A 21,885-nucleotide genomic window follows, 5' to 3' on the forward strand; every position below is an offset into this window, starting at 1 on the left:
CCAAAATCTAAGACATAAACACACATATTTCCAGTGATTGAATTTTATTTAAATTGCCAACTAAGAAAAATGTATTTCAGGACATAAAACTATGGAAGAGAAGTAATGACATAATATTATAAGGTGTAATCATTTAGTCCAATAATCTTATATATATGTCTATATATATATATATAGATTAGATAAGATTCTATATAGATCAAATAAGATTCTATATTCTTGAGAACAGGAAAAAATTCACTCTAATAGTAAAAACCTAGACTGTAAACTTTAAGTTATTAATATTTTATCTTATTGACATGCGAAAATTCTCTTTGATTATGTTTCTAATATATAAACATCATTATCATATAAATATTTATATCTGTATTTGTATCTTAGTCATTACATTTCTCCTTTTTTTTTCAGATAATGTTTAAAGGATTCTGCATCAATATTTGGTATTGGACATATTCAAAATCTGTTCTTCAACTTTTGATCTGCTCTATTGTCTTCCAGTTTTAACTTACTTGTGATCCCTTCAAACATTTTACATGGTTTGCAATGGTTACATGAACTTGCGGGAAGTGATATTTGCACCATCTCATACTTTATTCACTATGACACTTTAGGAAAAGAAATCAGAAAAAGCTTCCAAAACAGTATTTTAAAAAATGAATCTTATCGTGAAGCTTCGGAGAAGTTTTCGAACATTGATTGTTCTCTTAGCTACCTTTTGCTTGGTGAGCATTGTAATTTCTGCCTATTTCCTCTACTCTGGCTATAAACAGGAAATGACACTTATTGAAACAACTGCAGAAGCAGAATGTGCTGACATCAAAATCCTACCATATCGGTCACTGGAGCTAAAAACAGTTAAACCTATTGATACATCCAAAACTGATCCTACTGTCCTCCTATTTGTGGAGAGCCAATACTCTCAACTTGGCCAAGATATCATAGCTATCCTGGAGTCTAGCAGATTTCAGTACCAAATGGTCATTGCCCCCGGCAAGGGGGATATACCTCCTCTTACAGATAATGGCAAAGGGAAATATATTTTAGTTATTTATGAAAATATTCTGAAGTATGTCAGCATGGACTCATGGAATCGAGAGCTTTTAGAAAAATACTGTGTGGAATACAGTGTTAGTATAATTGGTTTTCATAAAGCCAATGAGAACAGCTTACCAAGTACACAATTAAAAGGCTTTCCATTAAACCTTTTCAATAATCTAGCTCTAAAGGACTGTTTTGTCAACCCTCAGTCTCCTTTGCTGCATATTACCAAAGCCCCCAAGGTTGAGAAAGGTCCTCTTCCTGGGGAAGACTGGACCATTTTCCAATATAATCATTCAACCTACCAGCCTGTGCTTTTAACTGAATCACAGACCGAAAAATCCCTTTCATCCTCATCTAGCAAATCACTCTATGCGACAGTGATTCAAGATCTGGGACTTCATGATGGAATTCAGCGAGTTCTTTTTGGCAACAACTTAAACTTTTGGCTACACAAGCTCATCTTCATAGATGCCATCTCCTTCTTGTCAGGGAAGAGGCTGACACTGTCCTTGGACAGATATATTCTTGTGGACATTGATGATATCTTTGTTGGGAAAGAGGGAACAAGGATGAATGTCAAAGATGTAAAGGTAAGAACATTTATAAATAACATCTTAATTTTTATTTCACTAACTGTGGTATTGACAAAATATAATTTTGAATATTTTAGATTCATAATAGCATGAAATATTCTGATGAAGTATGTTTGAAATTAAAAAGGCATTTAAAATTTTTTGAACTAGGCCTTGACTACTCCTCACATACATATCAAGATGCTTCAGAGGGGAAAGAACTAAAATATCCCCAAAAAAATATTTGAACTTAATCTCCTAGTCTCTTCTTAGACCTTACTTGTCCTGGGTGGAACCCTGTAGAACTGGTTCTCTTATTCTAGCATATGTTGCAGTTTGTAAGAGTGAGATTAGTATAGTCATAAAATTTGATCTTTCCATTAATCCCTTTGCCCTCCTTGGGTTTGACAATGGTGGTTGAAATACAAGATGGAGAAGTACCCTAAGACCTTTTGTAACTTTAGGTGAGCATAGTGTTTGTTTATATGAAATGTTCATACACTTGTAAATATAGATATAACCAAAACTATAGTTTTACAGGGAAACTCTATTGGACTTGAATTAAAAAATCTTCCACTATTATCTCTTTTATTAATTTATCATATTGTTTTGGGTAACACAACAGTGTTAGCACTTCTAGTTATGATCAAATTGACTGTATAACAAATTCACCTTGCAATTGCTATTAGATAACAAAAAAGCCAGATATGGTATACTAGGTTAAGTGGGTAATCTGAGAATAATTCCTTCTTTTTCATCTTGATTCAATATTTTCATTTGTGCCTGTCTTGTCCCGTACATAGCTAAGTTCATTCTTGAATGAATAAATTTAGCAAACATATAAACAGAAATAACAGGGCACAACTTAAAATTACAAGAGAACTATAGATTGCTAAGATTATATCATGTTTTTTAAACTCTTGCTTTTTTATCCCCCAAAGATGAAACCTCAATACTACTTCAAAATAACAGCATTTTTCCCATCCTGAGACCTTACGACCACTATAGCAAAATATGATTAAGACCAATGATATAAGTTCACTTTTTAAAAATGTTCAAAATACATGTGAATGGTGAACTTCGTTTTTAATGAGTCACTGAATGAAGCATCACTTGACTGGTACCCAAATATTTCATTTTGGACTTTGTTATAAAAGAATTAAGTGATGCCCTTTGAATTCTGTCTATATTTTTCTGATTTTTTTTCTTTTTTGTAGGGTTAATATAAGTTCTAGTTTTATTTCGATTTCAAGATCATAAACTTAAGAAGAGATTATATGCTTCAAAAGCTTCTCTGAGTGATTTCTATCCTGAAATCCTAAAAGGAGAGGGTTTTCTAATTTCAGTTTAACAAAGTATATAATTCAAAAAGTTTTTTTTTTTAATTTTATTTATTTATGATAGTCACAGAGAGAGAGAGGGAGAGAGGCAGAGACATAGGCAGAGGGAGAAGCTGGCTCCATGCACCGGGAGCCAGACGTGGGATTCGATCCTGGGTTTCCAGGATCACGCCCTGGGCCAAAGGCAGGCGCTAAACCGCTGCGCCACCCAGGGATCCCGTCAAAAAGTTTTTATAACTCTAACAAATTTTTTTTCAGGTTGAATTCAGCTGTTTCACTTACTCTCAATAAAAACAAATAGCTACTCACCACTATACAATATTCACTGGTGACTTCTTAAGTGACATGACCCTGAACAGAATAATAGAATACTGAAATTTAACCAAAGTTAGAACAACTTCACAAGCACAGGGAGGGCCAGAAAGGTTGTATGTGTATATGGATATATATGTAGTTTGTGTATGTATGTACATATGTATCTTAATTATGTACTCTTCACACACACACACACTGTCACTTTGAAGAAAATACTTTTTTCTGCCCTTCTTGATGTTGATTCTTCCTCAGAACTGCTAATCAAAGAATATCAGAAACTTGATTGAAGCTGAGGATTATTACCCTATTGGTTACTTAAAAGTCAAGAGGAAATACATTTTTCCAAACATAAAAATTCTAGTCCCAGTCCTTGGCATTTGATTTGTATTTTGACCTTTTTTTTTGGATTAATATGATTTTATAGAAAATAATTTTAAATTATGTGTAGAAAAGTTCTCAATACTCCCATGTTCTTCACCATCATGTTCCTTTTCTGGTATTATAACATTTAATCATACACTGGTAAAAATGAAGAGAAATCCACCCTCCACCCTCCCTCAAAGTCTTCTTGAATTTTCTCCCATCCAAGTACTAACTAGGCCCGACCCTGCTTAGTTTCCGAGATCAGACAAGATCGGGCACATTCAGGGTGGTATGGCCGTAGACATCCTTGAATTTTCTAAAGCAAGAGTATTACATGGCCACTGAAATTCTTCTATATTATACTGAAATAGAGAGTAGAAGTGTCCTGTTCCTCAATAGAACATATATGGGAACGCTGGAAGATCATGGTTGAAAATTCTTGGTTATTTATATGATTGGTGTTTCCCTGGGCCAATCCCACAATTAAACCTGGAGCATATAGCTGGGAGCATTTAACACAAATTCAAGCACAGCTTTGCCTGTAACACCACCTCACTCTGTTGACAAAAAATATATTAGCATATTTTAGCTTGCACACATTTTCCCATTTTGAGATAGAGATTCTGGATCATAGCACTAAAGAATTATCACTTTTAAGGTGCAGCATTTGATGCAGTGGAAAGAGCATGAGTTTTGTTTTGTTCTGTTTTGTTTTTTATTGAACTTGAAAGCTCATATTCTTTTCACTACATGGTTCTATTTGACCTAAGTTACCATATATCTAGCTTCTTTTAGAAACTTACATACTTTTTCTGATTTTATCATGCCTTCTTCCAACCAAAGCCATTGAGATAGAAATTAGTAGTTTCATTTCCAAGGCAAGCAAAATTAAACTCAGGCAGTTGCAGTAACTATCATCTAATTGTTGCCAAAATTTTATCTTATATACAAAAATTCAAGATATAAGAGAAATATTATTCATGTATATAATCTTCTGGAAATTCATTATATATCAAAAGATTGTAAAATATTAGCTATCAATAAAGTCAGAGAATATGGTCATGTTTTGACCTGGTAATATTTCTGTGTGGTCTTAGAGGCAATCACAAAATACTCCTGTACATCTAAACTTCTATTAGCAGGATGACCTTGGGTTATTTAGGATGATGTCTTATACACTTGAACTTATTCTTTGCTAGTTTTGAAAACAACTATCACTTTAATTACATGTATGTAATGTTCATTCCAAATGTGGTAACAGTTAAGCAATAATGCATTTAGGAAAAGCAAAAATAATAAAGGGCCATCCTGATTATTAACTTTTTAATTTTAAAAAGCTTCTTGCAGCCCACTGATTTGATTTCTATCGAAAATCCCTTACCCTTGGTTGGAACATTTGCTATAATCATAAATGTTTGGTAAAATTAAGGTAATATTTTTTTTTTCATAGTGTCCTAAGAGAGAATAAATATTCTTTCCCAATGAGGGCTTTGGAAATATGATCATGGTGAATATAAGCTTCCGCATGGGCAATGAAATCAGTTTTATTATTGATGCTTACCAATAATTTTGGCGCTTTAGTCAATTCTGTTACCTGTTGTTGCTTTCTCTGTTGGCAACAAAACATTATTATTACCATCTTTATGTCTTTACATTTCTTTTTTTTTTTAAATTTTATTTATTTATGAGAGACAGAGAGAGAGAGAGAGAGAGAGAGAGAGAGAGAGGCAGAGGGAGAGAGAGAAGCAGGCTCCATGCAGGGAGCCCAATGTGGGACTCGATCCTGGGACTCCAGGATCATGCCCTGGGCTGAAGGCGGTGCTAAACCGCTGAGCTACCGGGGCTGCCCTGTCTTTACATTTCTTAAAGAAATATATATATATATATATATTTATTATTGAGCATCTACTATATATAAGACTATATTTAAGACATCATCTGCCTAATAAATCTAAACTTATTTTAAGGTTATATATGGTCCAGTTCAATTTACCTTCTCTACATTTTTTCTTAATATTTCTCAATACACACTGCTCGTTTTAGGCTAGCCGACTGTCTATTCCTCAGCTATACCTTGCTTGTGTATACCTTGACCTCTTTTCTCAGCTTCTGTACCTTGACTAAAACATGTTCTCTGAATCTACCTGTATTTCAAAAGATATCTTTTGTTCCACTTCTCATGAGAATGGAGTACATGTCCTAGTGACCCCAAAATATGGTGATCTCTCTTTAAATTGAGTCTCTGAATAATCATTGGCCTTAACCCTCATTTAGCATCCTCACGTATATGAACCAACTCCTAAAATTAGACAATGAGACAGTTTTTCTTATATGTGCACATATGAGAAAGCACATAGCAAGGAAACTTAGACATGATTTGAAAACCTTTCTTTGACAATTATACTGTCTTTAACTTTTTGGTGAGTGCAGGACTAATTACTCATAGAATTGATTTACTACATTAAGAAAAATAAGGGTAATTTTGAGGTTTGTTTCAAAACAAGAGACGTGTATATTTTAAGTAGGTGGCAGAACTAGGAAAAAAATTATATGTATTGTAAACCTGGAATCAAAACAACAACAACAACAACAAAATGAGGTCAGCAAGCTAATTGGTTTCTTTTTTTTTTCCTTTTCTTTTTTTCCTCCATGGTGTTTTTAATGGATCTGTACCTAGACTAGTGTCAAAGCTTGATCCTGATAAAAGAGTTTAACAATATCTCAACCTGGATATTTTCATGCATTTATTTGACTACATGTTTCCTGAATTGAAAATCATATGTTCAAAGATTTAAAGTGCAAAAAAATTGTGCAAATTGAATGACTTAAACAGGAAAGAAGTTAAAGGATACTAATCTTTTGTTACTTCTGAACTTTTTATTTTTCATACATTTGACTTTGAAAATGGAAGAAAAAACTATCTCTTCCAAAAAAAGATTTCTTTGTGGAAGTAAACAGATTCTCTCCTTAAAAAAATACCAAAGTGATATAAAAGTACACTTTTAAGTGATGATAATGAAAAAAAGAGAAATACATTTAGTTAAATGCCTTTTAAATTGGACATTTAACTAAAAACATTTACATGATGTCTATTAACTTCATGTAATTTAATTCAATGACCAAATCATTATATATTTCTCACCTATGGGCTTCATATGTCATTTTTATTATAAAGTTACACAAAAATAAAATATTTAGTTCTTGATTTCATTAGAACAGGCAGGACATGTTCACAATTACCTACATTACAAGGTAGAATGCAATATATACCATGACAAAATGTGGACAATGGGAACAAAGGGGCTACAGTATTTCTTCTAGGAATTAGGGAAATTTTATGGAAGAGGTAACATTTGAGCCCTCTTGATGGTAGACAGAACACTAGCAAATCAATAGGGGGGTAATATTCATGGTTGGTGGATCAGCCCAAGCTAAAAATATCAGAGATTTTTGGGAATGGTAAGTTATCTGTGTTTGGTTAGATAATTAAGTAAGAAAGTAAAGTAAATGTTATTGAATGCTGAAGATGTTGGTTGTGGCCAAATTATAGAGTTTTGTTGACAAAAGGATACTATTTGAGTCACTGAAAATTTTAAACTGGAAAGTAACATGATCAGACCTGGGACTGAAGAAAAATATGTTGTTTGAACCAGCAATATGTTTTTTGTGGAGTCCTGTCAAAGAACCTATTACAACAATATAGAAATAATAATTCTTCCATATTTTTAAAAATAGGATTTATTTAGCATATTAATATACATTAAGCACTGTACTAATCATTAACAGGCAGTATATCATTTAATATAATAACACTAGGGTGGCTGCATGGCTCAGTTGGTTAAGCATCTGCCTTGGGCTTAGGTCATGATTTCTGGATCCTGGGATTGAGCCTCGCATAGGGCTTCTGGCTTAGTGGGAAGTTTGTTTCTCCCTCTCCCTCTGCCTCTCCCCCCAACTCGTGCTCTTTGTCTCTCTCTCTCTCTCTCTCTCTCTCTGTCTCTCTCTGTGTCTCTCTCAAATGAATAAATAAAATGTTTAAAAACAGTACAACAACACTAAAAGGAAATATTTTGCATATTTGCAGAATGAGTAAAATGAGGTTTGGCAGTATTAAGATACTCATCTAGCTAGTAGGTAGCAGAGCAAACAAACCCAGACTTTCACAAATGTCTAAGATTTTTTTTTAAGAAAACAATGTAGGTTTGGGTTTGAATCTCAGTGCCAGCAGTGATCAGTTAACTCTGGCCATGTTTACTAACCTCTCCAATTCTCAGATTATAGATTGTGACACTGGTGTAAAAAAGAAGATCCACTTCTTAGTATTGTAGTGAGAAAGCTGCTAAGAGAGAGCCTGACCTGTAAGATTTACACAGTTTAGCTTGGTGGCAGTTAGGATGGAAGGGGAGATTGGGAGAGCCCATGCAAAAGTAGAATTGACAGGACTTGGGCACATACTCAATGGAGGAGAAGAGAAAAAGGTGGAGATGTAATGGCATTATGGTTTTTCCTGGGTGTATACATTAACATATGCAGAATCAGGCAGAAAGAAAGGTGTTAGGAAAATGAGGAGTTTGGTTTAATGTCTAATGATTTAATATGGGATATCCAGATACGGGCATAAAAAAAGCAAATCTAAAATTTCAGACACTATCAGAGGTGGCAGTATAGATTTAGAAATCATCAAGCTTAACACTTGCAATCTTAGTGATGATCACTAAAGGGAAATGAATGAAAGAAGAAGAAAATAATTTGAATGCATCTTTTGGATATCCTGTAATAAACCCAAGATTAGGACAAGTTAGTTTCTTACAGAGGAAAATTGTTTCGTGTACTAAGATAGCCATCCTGACAGCCTTTTCAATTAATTACATGGAAGAAAGCCTAAACTTCAATAAATGCTCCTCAGAGAAATAAAATTGTCCTCAGAGAAATAAAACTAAAGGAATGCCTAACTGAGAACAGCACGGTGCTCATCCAACAGAGAGGGCACAATTATTTATCTGGAATTTGGCATTTTGAATTATTTTTCCCCACTTATTAATAACCTCTTGATGAACAAGAATTGCAATATGATCCCCTCCTAACTTGATTGTGAGGGGTACCAAATAACCCTTTACCATAAATATTCCCAAAATGTAATGTCTAGGGGTTGAGTATAAAGAGAACAAGAAATTTAAATCCTCATTTTCAGTTATTTTGCCCAGAAATTATATCCTAATGAAAGACTTTTGTTTAGTTTTCATGTGTTTATTTTCTTTATGGCAGTGTTTATTCCAAACATGTTTGCTTTTTTGTTGGAAAGCAAGGGTTTCAGAGGCATACTTATATTTAAACCTGGCTTTTGGGTATCAATTAATTATTACATTTTAAAAAGCACATTTTAAAACAAAATCTGTTACCAAGCCAGAATAATTTTTAAAGATTTTTTATAGAAATTATATTTTAATTTAAAATTGGACATTCCTGAATTCATTTGCACTCAAAACAGTTAAATAGTAATAGATCCAACACTAACATGAGTGCTCACTTTGGTTAATTTACAGTATAAGATAATTACTGAGCAGAGAACAATCCCTTGATACACCAGGGGAAGAACACAATTAAAGTCCATGAGCTCCATTTTGCTACTTAAGATGTAGCAATTGTCTCCATGGGAAACAGAAAATGTTAGAAAATATTTTGGTAAAAGCAACCAAGCTAGCCAACTCTCAGCAAGGTATAAAACAACCCTGATTAGAGTTCTTAAATCTCATTCTTAATGCCTAAAAGCCCTGGGGATATTCATAGGGATATTTTCTGATTCATTTTGCATATTTTGTCATTCTCTGTGATAATAGTGATTAATGCTAAGATTATAATGAGCCTCTTTAGCTAAGGCCACCATGTTTTTGTTATGATCATCATCAGAAGATACCACAAAATGGTTTCATTTCTAAAGAATAACTATGAGAAAAACAAAACAAAACAAAACAAAAACTTGCTCCTTTTATACTCCCTATAGAAATATGCAGTGTGTTCTGAAATAAATTATCTTGTAATAAAACATCTTGGTTATATAATCCTGAGGCAGCTAAAATATCATTCTGATTATTATTATTATTTGGATAATGGATTAAACTATTTAAGTAGTTATAGGCATTGCATTTTATTTTCATTCAACTCATAATTTTTCATGTCTACTCTGAACTGAGCTCTCTAGCTTTTTGCTGGGGTTGATAACTTCCACCTGCTACTTTCTTTTTTCAAATATTCTTCTGCTGTGTTTCTTTATTATACATTTGAAACATTTCATACATTCTAAAGAGTGTATATGATGAATATTATTTAAAGGATGATAAAAAGAACAGCTTTATCCATACCACTTAGCTTAGGATATAAAACATTACCACCACCTTTCCAATAACATACCATTTTCTTTCAGGTTCCTCCTACATGTGTGCTTGAAAAGGGTTTATCTTCTCCAGGTTCAGAGATCTAGTAGTCTTTTTTTGCACAAGATTGTTAATTGTGTTGCTCAAATCCTTTGTATCCTTTCTAAGTTTTTGTTTGCTGATCTGTGTATATTTTATGTTTGACCTGTGAGAGGTATGTCTATATCTACATTGGTAGATATGCATAGCTACATATGGTAAACTTTCCAGTATTATTGCTAATGCTTTCAGTTTGTGGTTTATATATTATATAGCTCTGCTTTTTTGACTTCTTAGACATTTATTATCATTATATCTTTCTAATGAATTAAAATCTTATCATTTTTATCGTGACATGACTTCCAACATATCCGAAACACTTTTTTTTTTAATTTTGTTACTAAGATTTTTTTGTTTGTTTAATATTACTAGAGTTCTACTTTGGCAATTTTGCTGGCTAAATTATTATGTGTGTTTTTAGTACCAACTTTTCTATGTTCTATGGGCTTAGTTATGTTTCTGGTAACAGAATAGAATTCCGTATTGTTGATGTTTTCTTTTAATATAGTCTGACAATCTTTTTTAAACTAGTGAATCTAATTAAATCTCCAAAAGATAACAGAGATGTAATATTCAAAGAATAATTGCTCTCTTTCAAAATCAATTAATGACAACACTTTCCAATATAGAAAGTTTTCTCACAAAAAATCTGCCGCGGAATAAACCACAAATAAGTCCCTAACTAGCTACATTATAATGACACAAAATAACATACAACCAATTATTCGTCCTGGAATGGGAAAAAAAAAAGAAATTAGAAGCCAGATTTAAAATCATCTAATTTTAGGGATGATAGCCTTCTTTTTGCAAAACACAGAAACAGAGGGGTGGTTTTGTTTTTTTAGTTTTGGGTTTTTTGTTTGGTTGGTTTTTGGTTTTGGGGTTTTTTTTGGCATAGAAGCTGAATGATGGGAAGATACTTCATCTCAATCTTAAAATTCTGCTTCAAACAAATATGATCTAAATACAAGTTGCTTGTTTTCTGGACATGAACATGTTTCACTGAAGGAAACTTGTTTTGGGTGGGAATAAAACTATTATCATTGTAGGTGAAAATAATACTTAAAACATTAATTTGAGGTAAGAATTAAATCATGACCCTGTTGATCTTTAACTAGAATTTTGAGTTGTTGTTGAGTTGTTGGTCTTTAACTATAATTATAAGTTACTTAATCTTATGTGCCACACCTTTTCCTCATTTGTAGAGTGAGATCTAATAAATAGAACATATTCAACAGATAGCTATGGATATTAAATAATTTAACTGAATAAAATTAGGAAAGTACCTGACATTTTGAAAATAAGCTAATTTTCTTGATAATGGAGTTCAAGAAAATGATTCCTCTGATTTTTTTCAATAATTTGATTACTATATTTAACTGTTTCTGAGATTCATAATTAGTTTCATTATTTATCATCTCAGACATTACGGTATGTCTTTGAATTCATATCCTCTTATATTTTATGAAGTGCAGTAATCTAATTTTATTTAATTTATTTTTAAAATTATTTTTTAAAAGATTTTATTTATTTATTCATGTGAGACCAGAGACACAGACAGAGGAGAAGCAGGCTCCATGCAGGAATCCTGATGAGGGACTTGATCCCGGGACTCCAGAATCACACTGGGCTGGAGGCAGACACCAACTGCTGAGCCACCCAGGGATCCCATAATTTTTTTTTTATTATTAAACCATAGTTAACATACAATGTCACATTACTTTCAGGTGTACAACATAGTGATTTGACAATTCCATATGATTCAGCTTACCATGATAAATCATCACCTGCCACCAAGCAATGTTATTAAAATATTGACTATATTCCCTATGCTGTACTTTTCATCCCCATTACTCATATATTTTGTAACTGGAAGTTTGTACCTCATAATCCTCTTCCCCTACTTTGTCTGTCTCCTTCCACCTCACTCTCCTCTGGCAAGCACCAGTTCATTCTCTATATTTAAGAAGCTTTTTTGCTTGTTCATTTGTTTGTTTTTTTTTTTTTAGATTCTATGTGTAAATGAATTATATGTTATTTGTCTTTCTTTAACTTATATCAACTTAGCATGGTACCCTCTAGGTCCATCCATGTCACAAATTGCAAGATTTCACTCATTTTTATGGCTGAGTTATATTCCATTGCATATTTATACCACATCTTTATTATCCATTCATATGACAAAATCTGAAAGTAGTCAATTTTAGGTGTTTCACCTCCTTTTATTGAAAAAATAAATCTATAAAAAAATCTTTGCTTATCAGAAAGATACTGTGTAAAACAAGTACTTCTAGTTGTTTATAATAAAGTTGTGGGAAGTATATTTCATATAACTTTTATGATGAATTCAATATGATTGCAAATACATGTACTGAGTAAATAATGTATCAAGTCAGAGCACATACTTTTAAGTGAAAAAAAAAGTACTCTACTCATTTAAATGTTAGAGCACAAAAATAAAAATAGTTTCCAAAGTCTGTATTCCATAGTTAAAATTTGCAATTATTTATCTAAGATTAGCTAATGTCAAGGCATAGATGCTATTTTAAAATTTTTAACTACTTTATTGAGGTACAGTTGACATGTAAAAAGCTGTACATATTTAATTTATACAACTTGATGAGTTTAAAGTTAAGTATACCCTTATAAAATTGTCACCTCAAAAAAGGACATAAGCCTACCCATTACCTACCTGCCAAAGTTTCCTTCCACTTCTTTTATGATTGGTACCAGTGTTGGTCTTATCTTGTTTTATGGTGGTAAGAGCACTTATGAGAAAATTTACCCTCTTAGCAAATTTTAAATATACAATACAGTATTATTATCTATAAGTATTATGCTGTACAGTAGATCTGCAGGACTTACCTATCTTGCATAATTGAAATTTTACACCATCTGGCCAATATCTGCTCATTTCCCCCTCCCCCAGCCCTTGGCAGTCACCATTCTACTCTCAGCTTCTAGGAGTTTGACTACTTTAGGTTCCACATATAAGAGATATCATACAATATTTGTGTTTCTGTGTTTGGCTTATTTTACTGAGCATAATTTCTTCCAGGTACATTCATATTGCTGCAAATGTCAGAATTTCCTTTTTTAAAAGACTGAATATTATTATATTGTATGCATTACCACATTTTCTTTATGCATTCATCTGTTGATGGGTATTTAGGTTGTTTCCATGTCTTGGCTATTATAGGTAATGCTGTGGTAAATGTAGGAGTACAGGTATCTTTTCAAAATCCTGATTTCAATTCCTTTGGATAAATATCCAGAAGAGGATCGCTGGGTCATATTATAGTTCTATTTTTAATTTTTTTGGGAACCTCCACGCTGTTTTCCATAATGTCTAGTTGACCACTTTTAATAATCCTTTAATAAACTAATATATTAAGATAGTTAAATATTATAATAATTACAAAGCAATTCTAATATAAAACAATGAAATAAATTGAACTTACAGAACATATGTGCAAAAATACTGCATTTACATAAAGTAAATGTTTAAGAGCTGTAAAGCCAAGCTTTCCCGGAATTTCTAAAGATACATAATTGAAAAGACCAGCACAATTTGTCAAGCATCCATTCTTTTATTGGAAAACTGAATGGAATAGAAATGAAATATAAGTGCTTTTTATTTACTTCAAATAACTCTTACAAATAATATTTAGTAAAGATATTTGATATACAAATGCTTTATGAGATTAACACCACACATCTGCTGCATCTATTTTTCTTTTTAAGATGCAGTTACCTAAAAGAAGGTTATGATGAACAAAACACTAAATAAATATAAGTTAAAACGAAACAGGGTTAGCGAGATGGCTCAGTCAGTTAAATATCAGACTGTTGGTTTCAGCTCAGGTGATGATCTCATGAGTCAGTGGGGAAGTCTACTTGAATATTCTCTCCTTCTGACAGTCTCCCCACTCTCACACACACTCACACACTCTCTCTCGCTGGCTCTTTAACTCTCTCTCTCATAAATGAATAAATAAATAAATAAATAAATAAATAAATAAATAAATAAATAAACAAAATATTTTTTAAAAAAGGAAACAAATTTTGCTTTTTAAGAATGTATATGTAAAGCTTATATATATAGTAAATATCTTCTTTTTCCTTGAATAATGTAGCTTTTCTTTTTAAAAAAATTTAATTATAAATCGAATTATCCATCTATATATAGTTTCCAATGTTCAATTATTCCTCAACTAATTTTCAAAAGGAATTAAACTCAATAAATTATTTTCTAATGTCATTTTTATTTTATCATTTTTATTAATTTAATATTTAAGAATAGACACTATATACATACACAATAAACATTTCATATATAGGATGAAATATGTGAAAGTTGCATACGTTTTTTTACACTCACTATTATTTTCCCAACGTTAGCTTCATTTCACATATAAATAGAATACTCTGGGATGCCTGGGTGGCTCAGCAGTTGAGCATCTGCCTTCAGCTCAGGGCGTGATCCTGGAGTCCCTGGATTGAATTCCACATTGGACTTCCTGAATGGAACCTGCCTCTCCTTCTGACTATGTCTCTGCCTCTCCCCTTCTCTCTCGCTCTCTGTGTGTCTCTAATGAATAAATAAATAAAATCTAAATATAAATAAATAAATAGAATACTCATAACTTTTAGGCTATTTCACATATTTTTACTAATAGAGCAATAATCCAAAATCTTATTTCTATTTACTCAGTATTTGCTTTAAAATACTAACTTAAGGTTAGTATTAAAGGTAAAATTTGTTTTATGTATATGTCATAGTTTCCCTAATTTGCTTAATTATTTAAAAAAAATCTCATTCTTAAAAATGTTGTTAGACTTATAATGAAAGATAAATAACATTTTGAGTGTGTATAAAATGTTGCTATAAAATATTGCTGCTAGAGAAAAAAATGTATCATTCATTATTATATAAACTCCCAAATATATATCATCCAAAAAATAATATTTATTATATACCTAAGGTAGACCCTCACAATTTACTCTCTGTTACTCCTTACCTTCAAGACATAAATTTTAAACTATAAGCTGTGTTTCAAATGTTAAACTCCTATGTTGAGTATTTTAAATGAAATTTTAATTTCTATATGTATAACTATTTTAAATTTAAATTTTGTTTTTGAATTTCTCAGAATGTCATAAATAATTAATTTGTGCAATTAAAGCTTTTATGATGCTTAAAGAAAACCACCTTGACCTCCCAAAATAAAAAATACTTTTTATGTTTTCACAGTGGGAAAGAAGTAGTAGTAATTTACAGTAAATATAGTAAATAGCTCTTTCAAAAAGTTTTTCCAGATTGAGATGTACGAATGTCACTGATGAGAATTGTTCATACTAAGGCCAATACATCCTACTGGAATTTTTTTCCCAAATGGCACAAGACCTAGCAAGCTTTACAGAATGAAGTAGAAAAGCATCGATTGACAATTATGTATCATTACTCTGGAGTATAATTAAATTCCACTTGAATGATTTGAGCACCAGATAGCCACCATTTGTTACAATATTGTATTTGTCACTTACTGCATAGGACAGAAACAATATAAACTTTTCTTTATGGGATTTATGGGGAAGTACTGGGGAGTATTTGAGGAAACACCAGAGACAAACTTGAAATGGCAGGATTTTAGAGGTTTAGTGGGACTAACTCTCAAGGCAAGACATTTCAAGTAGTTCCTATAATAGAGCTTTAGGGAGAGCCAATCTAGAAAATTGGGCAAGTTCCAGGAACACTATTATAAAATTTTAAGATTTCTTGTGGCTTCTTCTTGTGTGTCTTTGTAGAATTTGTTTTCCTTGGTTACAACTAGTTTAAAAAGTTAGAAACCTTTTAAATAGCTGTGACTAATTTCTGGGGATTAGTAGACAATGGAAGGAGTATATTAATATACCCCTATTTTTTTTTCTCATAGCGAATTCTTTTTTTTTCTTTTTAAAGATTTATTTATTTATTTATATTTTATAATAAATTTATTTTTTATTGGTGTTCAATTTACCAACATACAGAATAACACCCAGCGCTCATCCCGTCAAGTGCCCCCCTCAGTGCCTGTCACCCACTCACCACCACCCCTAGTTCGTTTCCCAAAGTTAGGAGTCTTTATGTTCTGTACCCCTATTTAAAGAAAGAAACTGGGACAAAACACAAGATTCTTAGATTGGGAAAAAAATGGGTGAAAAGAGAGATTGTTTATGTAAAAAAATTCCTACGAAGAGTTTATAAGGAAAAAATCATTGAATTCTAAAGGTTAAATAATGTTTTCTATAGCTTTGACATTTTTCTATAGCTGTCCTTGATGTATCCACGCCTGTATTTATTCTCAGCTTATTGCAAAGTCAAATGGATCCTTTTGTGATTTTCATTATAAAATATTATATCTTAGTTTGGTCACATGTGTGCCATATGTAACCCCTTCCTTAAAGAAGGTAATGGCAGGGTGGAAATAAGATACTATGTTGCTTGTAGGTATGTGGTTGGTGTACCTTGAGCAATGAGGCAAAATGCAACTTTTATTTCCTAGGATTATGTTTCTCATTCTATACCCAACTTAATATTCCTTCCAATCAATTTCTAGTCTCTTCACTTTGGTTATGATCAATTTTCATTTTACTTGTTATTATAACCTCACTTGTTCACTTATTGTTATAATATATAATCAATATATATTGTCATATATAATCATTATAATGATTGATTTGTCTGTTTTGTCTTAGTTGTTGAGGGATGAAGTTATTATACTTTGGATGATTACTCTTCATCACACTAAGAGTAGTTTTAATAATTTGCTGTTCAAGCTATGTGCTATTAAGAAACAAAGAAATTCTTTATCTGTGACCTCAATAAATTTGAGTGTGTGTGTGTGTGTGTGTGTGTGTGTTTACAACTTAAGAGTACTTTCTATACTGTCAGATACTTGTTTGATTCTCTGAAAGCATTTTTGAAAATAAAAAAAATTCTATCTGCTAAGTTTATATAATTTATTTAAGTCTTTCTATTCTGCTTAAAAAAAGAAAAAAGTTTTGGAGTTCTTGTAGACTATAATTTCACTTTATAACATTACTATTAGAAAAAAAGGGAATTGAAAGAGATCTTGAATTAAAATAGGTTCTGAAAATGCTACACTCAAACATTGTTGCATGTACCACAAAATAGGAGAAACTAGTTCAAAGCTTTGTGTTTTGCTATAGAAAAGTGTATCTCAATTGCAGTGTCTTAAAATGTAAAAAAAATAAAATAAAACAAAAAAAAAGGAAAAAACTGTGTGTGGAGGGATATAGTTCAACTATGTTTTAAAATCTCAGAACAAAATAATAAAATTTCACAAAAAACAAAAAGAACTGTTTTCTATGTTAGAAAAAAAGAACATAGAAAGATCAAATATCTTACTAGGGTATCTAGCTCATTCAAACTTAAAAAGTGGTCATATAATAATTACTTTGAAAACCCTTGTTCAATAAACGCATCACAAAAAAAATGTCAAATATATGGCATTTCCATTTGCGAGGGTATTATTGAAGTTGTTTTGCTATTCAAATGCAAGTAAAAGAATAAGCGTTTAGGGCAATAATGCAGTTTAACATCATTAACATTATCAAGCAGTTTTTAAGTGGTACTATTAGTGATAGTAATGGCTCAGGTGGGTGGATAGCTATGTAAAAATAAAAGTATTATTTCCTATGGTTAGGAAAAAGAAAAAAGGTAGGAAGTATCCCTTGTGTGTGTGTATATATATATGTCTATATATGTGTGTGTATATCTATAAAATAATGTATATATATAGAAGTTAGCAGGCAAGTGCATATGTGTGTATTTACACACATATGTAAATTTACAATATGTTTTTTTCTTACTAACTTCATTAAGTACTAATATTCCACACTTTTTTATGCACTTTGCAACAGTGATATATCATTGGCATCTCTCTAAAAGACTTCAAGCAGCTAAATAGGAATCTCATATCTGTCCATTCTGTTATGTGTGTGCCTTGTAAGTATGTGTGCATATGTGTATGTGGATGTGTAGTTATGTAGAAAATTTCTAGCCACAGGGTTGCGTGGGTGGCTCAATGGTTGAGTGTCTGCCTTTGGCTCAGGTCGTGATTCCGGGATTCTGGGATCGAGTCCTGCATCAGGCTCCCTATAGGGCACCTGCTTCTCCCTCTGCCTATGTCTCTGCTTGTCTCTGAGTCTCTCATGAATAAATAAATGAAATCTTTAAAAAAAGAAAAGAGAAGAAAATTTCTAGCCACTGACAACAAAACTGTATCTGTATCCAAATCATTCATTCAAACATTGTGGCTGAATTGATATTCTTATTAAGTCAGCTAAAATAATAACCTTTGAGAACTAAATTGAAATATTTAAACTATTGATATTAAATGTAAGCTGCATACTTATAAGCAACTGTTCTGGGGAACAGAAATTATTGGATTTTCAATATTTGTAATTTTTGCCAGATTTTTCATAACTTTAACATAGTTTTAGTGTATTCACTGGGGTTGGATAATTTAACTGAAAGAGGAATGAAATAACGACATTATAGTAATCAGTAAAATGAAATGTTAAAACGAAAAATTTTAACTACAAAGCAATAGGTAAAAAAGCAACCATAGTAAAAAAAATTATCTTTTTTACTAATAATACTCTGTGCAAAGCATTATTCTTAGTGTTCTACAGATTTTTAACTCACATCTTCAAAGCAATCTAGTTCATAGGTGCTTCTAGTAACATTTTACAGAAGAAACAGTAGATATGCACCACAGTTAAATAACTTATCCAAGGTCATATCACCAAAAGGTAGCAAAATTGTTCTTTGAATTCTGGAAGTCTGGCTTCAGTCTTAACACCTACTAACTACATTACAATACTTCTCCATATTGACTTTTGATATTGAGTTTTTCCACTGATCATTATACTTGTAGATTTTTTTCTCTCTCTGTTTTACTTGAACAATTTTTTTGTAATTTGTCCTCACTGGAACATGTGACTAGCAAATGGAAATTTAAGAAAGGAATCAATTTATAATTTGTTCCTTTGCCAAATTCATCTAATACCTTCTTATTTTTTAACATTTTATAGTGAAGCTTAAATTAAAAATTAGCCATTAAATTCACTTATGATGAGCATTAGATTTTGATAAACCATACAAATGCACACATATATGCATATGTTGGTATATTTAATAATACCCATAAAATGATTTTTCCAAGCTCTAAATATTTGTCTTCATGTAGTTAGTCTATAATATAATATGAGAAATAAGGAAACCTTTTCAGAAACATATTTTATCTCCCTCAAGTCTACTTTTTTTTATTATTTGTGGAAAAAACACAAAGTCCAAAGTTTGAAATGGAAATGAGTAAATTTTTAGCTTAACACCCAAAACTTCTTCTTTTCCTTTATGTGGACTTACAATTTTTATGTAGAGATTTGAATTTTCGTCTTAGAAAAGAAATTTAAAACTATTTTAACTAATCAAGAATATGTAACACGTATATGTGTGTATTCTCAGTCTTATAGCAGCTGCAAACTATTTAACTTCTTTTAAGACTATAGATAGGACATATAAGTGAGATTTAGCTCCAAAAAGCATGTTTCTGCTAGTCTTTTAAAAAATTATTCAAAAGTCAGTGGTACCTCTTTATGCTCACTTTAAAATTTTTATCTAATTACAGTAAACAGACAAATACAGAGTACTATATATTAATGTTTAGCTATAAATATTAGCAATAATACAGAAACATTTCAAATTTACTTGAAATCTGGCAATTACTTGTGGTCATAGAGTACAACAATATTTAAGAGGTGGTTCTCTATACAGATTAGATTAGATTCTCTATATAGATTAGCCATGGTTGAGATTCAAAGGAATTGGGATTCTGTCAATAAAATATATTGATGAAATTCCTAGCAATCAAAGTACAATTTTATATGATTAGGGCTAGAACACAGGAATAGCGGAACAAGATCTCTAGGCAGTTGTATGCAAATAATTTACCTTTGTATGCAATAATTTCAATGTATTATAAAATATGACAAAAGCATCTTACAAATAAAAGATGAATTGTAGCTATTAGAATGCTGAAGAGAATTGTGATGAAAATGATCAGATCAAATTTTATGGAGAAGGTGGCATTTGAACCAGGTCTTCAATGATTTAAGGGAATGCCACCAGCGAACAGTCCAGGCAAAAGGAATCGTTAGCAAAATTCTGAGATGGAAAGGTACAATATTTATCTGGTGTGGCTTGTTCCTATATTTGTGTATAAAAAATGAAAGGGAGACTGAAATGCTATTTTGGTATTATTTAAACAGCAAATGTAGAATATCAGTGGACACATAAAAGAGTTTAGGCTTTACTCTAAAATAAATGAAGAATCATTGGATGTTTGCATGTTTTGTTTTGTTGTGCTTTAAGCAGGAAATTGGCCAAAATTCTTTATTTGAAAAGCAGCAGTGCAGGATATATGGGAAGAGTTGAGGCAGGAGACAAGCCCTTAGAAACATGGCTCAGGGAATTGTGGCAATAAATCAGAAGACTTTAATAAGACCTGAATTAGCCTTCTGTCAGTGGGACTAGACAGGAGAGGATGGATATAGAAGACATCTGACAAATAAAAATTTACCACTTTAGAAGGAGGATAAAAAACAAAAGAAGAAAAAGGATAATGGAGGTGAGTATCTCAAAGGAAGAGAAGAAACATTTTTAAATTATTCTAAAAATTGAACTAGGGTCATTTTAAAGGTTGTTGATGCCATTTAAGAGAGAAAAAACAGCATGTATTTTGGGGACATGGTTGGGGAGTAGTAAGCAAGATAGCAAACCACAAAATAGTAAATATTACTCTTTAAAGAATAAAAAGGCAGTAAAATAATGTTGAGAAAAACTTAGGTCAGTTCCATGAGGATGCTGAATATTGATCTGATTATTAAAGAAAGGTTAAAGGAGAGATGAGAAAGGCCTCCCTATGGAAACTGCAATAGGGAAGGAGGGTAACGATGAATGATTTTGAAGTCTTGTGGGAAAGCATTAAAAGTCACGATTGAAATTAGCTAACGCAAGCAGTGTCTTTATATTTAGCTTTGCTCTTACAGACAGACCTACTGTAAGAGTGGTGTAGCTTTGCCAGGAGAAATTTTCAAAGAAGGCTGTAGTACTGATGCAGGAAGTATATACGACATGAAATTATATCCTAAAATGGAGTGTATCTGGGAAGCTGGGAAGCATGAAGTACTACTTCACTGAAGTGGTGGGTCTTACATCAGAGTGGCCACAATAAAAACTGGAAAGAAGAGATAAACCTGAAATATTTGATGGACATATTTTTGAACTTAGTGAGTTGACTCTATGGAACAAAGACAGGGGACTCACAAGTTAAGTTTACATTATGAAGCTAGGAAGTGAGGTAGAAAGTAGTCCACTGACACAATAGGACTGACACAACAAAGGAACACAATTTGAGAATATTTTGATTTTAAGCAAGGACACTTTGTACAATATAAAGCCTTCTAAAAGAAACATTTACCTAATTTTAGAAACGTATTTATAAATTAACAAGAGAGGAAAATCAATGAGAAAGGTTTAGAAATGCATCTGACAACTTTCTTCCTATTATTTATGAACAATGTGAAAAGTTTTACTTTGAATATATATATTTTTAAAGATTTTATTTATTCATGAGAGACACACACACAGAAAGAGAGAGAGAGAGAGAGAGAAAGGCAGAGACATAGGCAGAGGAAGAAGCAGGCTCCATGCAG

At 31.8% G+C, this 21,885-nt stretch overlaps 1 protein-coding gene across 1 annotated transcript in view; it reads left to right on the top strand.

Moving 5' to 3' along the window:
- Positions 1-653: 653 nt before the first annotated feature.
- LOC129521227 (bifunctional heparan sulfate N-deacetylase/N-sulfotransferase 4) overlaps positions 654-21,885 on the top strand; it is a 246,980-nt gene continuing 225,748 nt past the window's right edge. Inside the window, exon 1 of the mRNA XM_055342506.1 lies at positions 654-1,631. Within this exon, the coding sequence (XP_055198481.1) occupies positions 654-1,631 (978 nt within the window). The remainder of the gene's footprint in view (positions 1,632-21,885) is intronic.

Source organism: Nyctereutes procyonoides, unplaced genomic scaffold, assembly GCF_905146905.1.
Source record: "Nyctereutes procyonoides isolate TBG_1078 unplaced genomic scaffold, NYPRO_anot_genome, whole genome shotgun sequence".
NCBI lineage: Eukaryota > Metazoa > Chordata > Mammalia > Carnivora > Canidae > Nyctereutes > Nyctereutes procyonoides.